Source organism: Hevea brasiliensis, chromosome 17 (genome assembly GCF_030052815.1).
Source record: "Hevea brasiliensis isolate MT/VB/25A 57/8 chromosome 17, ASM3005281v1, whole genome shotgun sequence".
Classification (NCBI taxonomy): domain Eukaryota; kingdom Viridiplantae; phylum Streptophyta; class Magnoliopsida; order Malpighiales; family Euphorbiaceae; genus Hevea; species Hevea brasiliensis.
In genome coordinates, this window is record NC_079509.1 from 11880392 (window position 1) to 11885970 (window position 5579).

Consider the following 5579-nt stretch of genomic DNA (forward strand, 5'->3'; position numbering starts at 1 on the left):
AATAAACTAAAATGACAATATTTTATTTAACTCTAATAATACTTGTCAAGAATATAAAAAGATTAGCTAAATTGACAAAAACTTATTTAACTCTAAAAGTAATTCTCAATTAATTTTTTATCTAAAACAATTGAGTTATTTCGTGCTCCTTTAAATTTATAACAATATTATAAATGTGATATGGGTTGATAAATATATAAGAGTGGATCATTAAAAACATGTCATACATCACTTTTTTATTTTTTTCAAACATGCTAATTATTGGATCACATGTAACTAGGATAAGATTATGCCAATTATTGGATCACATGTAAAACTAGGATGAGATGGAGTCGATAAATACACAAAATAAATGCTTCTTTTATCATATTAGCATATAGTTGCAAAAAATTAAAAACATTTTTTATAAATTAATTGAATATAATTATATAAATATTTAAGAGCTCCCTAGACATACAAATTAAAACATAACATATACAAATCAGTCATCTAAACATATTAATAAATTATTTTTAATTTATTAATATATATAATATTAAAAGTAACATCATCAAAATCAACAAGAGTTAATTAAAAAAAAAATATTAATTTAAAATGTTTTAATTAATTTAGTAATGTTTAAAGAAAAATGTCTATCATTAAATACCATCAAAGAAAATAATTTCTTTAAATATATATATATATATACTATAATAAAATATTCTCAAATTGATATTAATTATCACTCTAACCATCGTGCTATAATGTTATCAGGCACCCAGTTAAACAGCAATGATGGTTAAACTGTTGATAGAGCCGCGGACGATGGATAAATATTCTCACACTGAGAGGCTTATAGACTGGCATTCTCCAGATTCAGGGGGGTGTAAAATCAACATTGATGGTTTTAATACAGGAGGGTTGCTTAGAGATCATACAGGGACTTGGAAAGGTGTCTTTACTATGAACATTGGTCATCATTCTGTAACTGCAACAGAACTACAGGAAGTTCATCAAGGACCTACAAATTGCATAGGAGAAGGGCTTCAATAAATGCAATGTGGAAGTTGACAGCTTGAGTTGTTAATATATATGATCTTCGATAAAAATCAAACATCCACAAAAATTGAATTTTAATTCACAGCATTCATCAAAGGGATTAAGAGGAAAGTTCAACACATCTATCAGGAGATCAAATCATACAAATAATTGGCTTGCCATTTATGAGAATGATTCCTCCTAAAGTTCCTAAAATTGAAGTTCTCTGGATATATAGTTCTCTCTCTCTCTCTCTCTCTCTCTCTCTCTCTCTCTATAAATAACAATAATAAGACGGAAAGAGATGGAAGTAAAACAAAATCATATTTTTTCAGGGAAAAAAAAAATCCTATTTTCCTCTATATTTTGATTTCATTTCATTCCAAATACATGGTAAATTAAAAATAAAACTCCCAAAAAAAAAAAATAGTTGCACATGAACATCATATATCAAACCCAAACATCTTCCAAAATCACCAAATAACCCCTTAAAAAAATAAATATTGAAAAAATTTACATAGCAAAAAGAGTGGTCCTATTCATAACGTTCATATAAATTCTCTCGATTTATCCCTTCTTTATAATTTTTTGAGAGATTTTTTTTTTAATTCCTCTTTTTGAAGTTAGAAAGGTGAGGAGGAGATTTACGGGAGATAGAGACTCGGGGGATCCTGATCAGTCCACTGACTCTGGCTCCAGTAAGTTTGATCAACGGCGTTGGGAAGATCAAACAAACCTTGATCTCCAGTACCCTGCCAATCCAACGGTCCAAACCCCCCAGTTCCTGATCCACTACTCGGCAAAGCTGATAACTCAACGTGAACCGTCTGATCAATCAATACTCCTGCCATCTCCTGCATCTTCATCTCCTCCCCACTAATACCCACCATCTTCTGTTGCTGCTGTTGCCACTGCTGATTCTGATTCTGATGGACATGTTCAAAACACTTAAAATTCATTATGTTACCGAATCCAATTGGCAACTGCTCGTTCGTAGAGGTAATTAAGCTTGTGAAGCTTCCAATCTCTGAGAAGATCCCGCAGTCGGCTCCTTGCTCTAGCAAACCAGGCTCAAAGCTATGTGAAAATAGCTTAGATTCACCAATACCATTCAATACATTATTAGAAGCAGAGCTCGAAGAATGCGCAGAAACTGCTTCTAAACCATTGTTAGCCGTTGTCGTATTTGTGGCTGTCAGACTGGAGCTTTCGCTGCTAGAATGAGAATTTGATGATCTCCGCTCTCGTTGTTGTTGTTGTTGCTGTTGCTGCTGCTGTGGTGGTGGTGCCGGCGTCGTAATGATAGTTGTAGTTGCTGTATTAGTTGAGGTGGTGGCAGGGTCTGCAGTGGAGGTGGCTTGTTTGGGCTTAGACCGCTTTGTCTTGCGACAGCCCCCGCCAACGGGGACGTTGCGGAGGACGCCGCCTTTAGTCCAGTACCTACGGCAGCTCTTGCAGAAGTGGCGTGGCTGTGAAAGGTTGTAGTTGTTGTAGTAGCAGAACTTGGTGTTGAGTGAGTCGCACCTTGGGCACTTTAATGCTTGTTGGTTCTGGTGATGATGCGGCCTCAGCCTCCGGTCACCTCCTCCGCCGCTAAATAACCGGCCTCCGCCACCAACTGAGTGGATATCTTGCATCTCTTAGCCTCCACTACAAGTCGTACTCGAAAGAAACACTATAGCTTGCTAATACGAACCAAAATTGTTTGTTAATAATCCAAACAGAGTTGAAAAGGCAAGATTGTTGTTTACAGTCCAGTTTCCCCGTTGAAATTGCTCACATTAACCCATTCTCTGAAATGGGAACTCAGAAATCAGAGAGAGAAATGGGAACTCAGAAATCAGAGAGAGAGAGAGAGAGAGAGAGAGAGAGAGAGGGAGAGAGAGCGTGTGAAAACCGGATGAGCTTCTGAGCTCTGACAAATATCCCCTTCAAAATCTTCTAGTAATAAATTTTCATGCCTCCAATGACCAAATTGACCCTCTACTAAGCCCAAATTTGCTCGAGTGTAAAAACTCGAAATTAGCCACCCCAAGGCGCAGGCATTTGGTCTGCCATAGGGGCGTGGCTTGGGATTTCAAGAACATGGGGTTGGACCGTACGGAAAAGGGCAATCCAGCCGTCGAATGAGAAACACGTGGACGGAAGAAAAGGAGGGATAGCTGCTGTCCACAAAATCAGGTTGTCTACTTGTCGGCCACCCCAGTTTTATCTGCTCTGTTAAATCGGTGTCAGTACAACTGGTCGTGAGGCTGCCACGTTGCAGATCAGCAGGGTGAGTTGTCAACATGAATCTCATTTAACAGTGGCAGAAGATTAATATGCTGATACTGTACTGCGCATCTGCCCTGATAATGTGGGACCAGTGAGCTTCGTGATGAAGTTGTTAATATTTTTTTTTAAATTAATATACCTTATTATTTTTTTAAGAAAGCTGGCAAATGATGGCACAGAGGATGGTTTCTGTCTTTCTGATTTCTCCGGCTGTGTTGTGTCTCGAGCGCAGTAAAGCTGGGAGGGTTTTCTCCTGAAAGACGACGATGCCAAATCCATCGCAGTTGGGAAGTCAGTTGTATGCCTTTTCCATAACAAGTGGAAACATATTGGATGACGAGATGATGATCATCGCCATCGGCTCAAGCCCAGTCAAAACACTGTTGTTTCAGTCAAACAAATAACTTGGCATCCCAATTTTCAAATACATGGCCCGATTAGTACAGCTGTTCAAAATCTCAATTTTGATTATTTCAGTGATTTTTTTAAATTATTTATTTTTAAAAAATTTAATTCAAAAGCTGCATTTATTAAACACGTTATTAAATTTAAAATTTTAAGTGGTCGTAAAACTTTTTATTGAAGTGGTACTAAACATTATAATGAACCGACCTATTAGCTTTAGAAGAGATTAAATTAAGATTGGATTAGATGAGGAGTAATTGAAGAGAGGGGATGGAGACGTCAATTGAGCCCAACCCTACATAGGAAGTCACATTCTCTGAGTCCTAACACATTTCAAACTCCTCGAGAAATGATAAACTCGACAAGGATGCAACAGTTGCAATAATCTGACGTTAATTGCACAACTTGTTAACGAAGTGTCCCATTCTCGCCGTATCATCCTAAACCGATGGAATGGAAGGGGTGGGCTCCTCGTTCACCCAAAAACTGATCCATTTATGGCAATTGTTGAGGTTTTGATTTGAGATTGTGAGCAAGATATTAAAGAATAAATTTAAAATTATTTTTTTTCTAAAAAATGTATATATATATATATATATTATTATTTTAAAAATATTTTTATTATTTAAAATTTTTATAATTAAAATATATTAAATTTTTATATAAAATACATTAAAGCGGGGAGGCATTTGTTTTGGCAAAGTCAACACCACCATTATATCTCCTGACGGACTGATGAGGTTAAGATATTACTCTTTGTAGTGTTAATTGGACCATATGAACCAACAACTTCTGCGGGTTTGCCCAAAATTAATGTCATTGATGTTCGTTTATGTGTTTGTAATAGACTGTTGGGGAAATGGAAATGATTATTGCCAACAAATTATCTAGTAGAAATGTGATGAGTCTCTTCATTATGTACATCGATAAGATAAGATATACACAATATTATTTGTAAAATTAAAATAAAAAGAATATATGTATATTCTCAATTTCTTGCCAAGAGAGAAGCTCCAACTCCCATCTCCATAATTATGGCATCGTCACAATACTATTGCTACTGTTGTTGGCTACGTATTCCACTCTCTCTCTCACTCAATGTCACGCATAATTATTGTATCATGATTTTCAAACGAACGATGCTTCTGGCCCCACCTCTATGCTCAAATCCGCCGTCCATTGACTGTTCATCATCATCAGTCAGGGCAATCCTAGCACTGGACCCCTCCAAAGCTGTAATCACTATATATCAGCCGTCCATTGACTATTCTCGATGCGATTGTCACTGTACCATCTACATAATTACCACTTCTCCTCCAAGTGAAGTTTCCCGTTTTATATTAAGAACCAAGTATTCCATTTCAATGGTGAATTATAACATCCTCAAATACCTTTTCGTTAAAATTCAGGAAGCTTCCGATTAGCAAATGATGAATTAAGAATCAATTTTTCAGGTTTGGACATCTTAATCGTTAATTTTAAATAGTAAAAAATTTTAATAATTCAAAATTAAACTATAATAACAATAATTGTATGGTTTTGGCGATTTGATAAATGAAAATGTCAAGGATAATGATAATGTCGCGTAAATATGCAACGTGGCCTTGGAACAAAATTAAAATCTCCGGGTCACTACAAGGACAGAACTTCAATAGTATCAAAAATTGTAAGGTACCCTAAAATCAAGTGATTTTTTTTTTTTTTTTGAACATGGATTTGATGCTTGACTGAACAGGCAAATTAATAGGAACATTTTCACATGCACGTGGGACACCATGGGGGCTCCAAATTAGGCCTTCTGGTACTTGTCCACATCTAATTCTTCTTCTTCTTCTTCTTCTTCTTCTTCTCCTCCCCTAAATTCTGAAGCTATAATCCAGATT

General features: G+C 36.0%; 1 protein-coding gene across 2 annotated transcripts; it reads right to left on the bottom strand.

Annotated features, from left to right (window-relative positions):
* Positions 1-761: 761 nt before the first annotated feature.
* Positions 762-2930, bottom strand: LOC110641167 (dof zinc finger protein DOF5.4). 2 transcript variants are annotated; one of them, XM_021792793.2, is made up of 2 exons: positions 1666-2929; positions 762-1000 (listed from the first exon to the last, which is right to left on the bottom strand). In XM_021792793.2, exons 1-2 carry the CDS (start codon positions 2652-2654, stop codon positions 979-981), a joined length of 1011 nt encoding a protein of 336 aa, XP_021648485.1. In that variant the 5' UTR covers positions 2655-2929; the 3' UTR covers positions 762-978. The 2 variants fall into 2 exon arrangements, with proteins under 2 accessions (XP_021648485.1, XP_057995550.1); XM_058139567.1 differs by lacking the exon at positions 762-1000 and having other exon boundaries at positions 1435-2930.
* Positions 2931-5579: the final 2649 nt, after the last annotated feature.

Coding starts and splice junctions, on each gene's coding strand:
- LOC110641167 (XM_021792793.2), bottom strand. CDS start 2,654: ATGCAAGATATCCACTCAGTTGGTGGCGGAGGCCGGTTATTTAGCGGC. Junction 1,001..1,665: donor CCCCCGAGTCTCTATCTCCC/GTAAATCTCCTC, acceptor TGCAATTTGTAG/GTCCTTGATGAACTTCCTGT.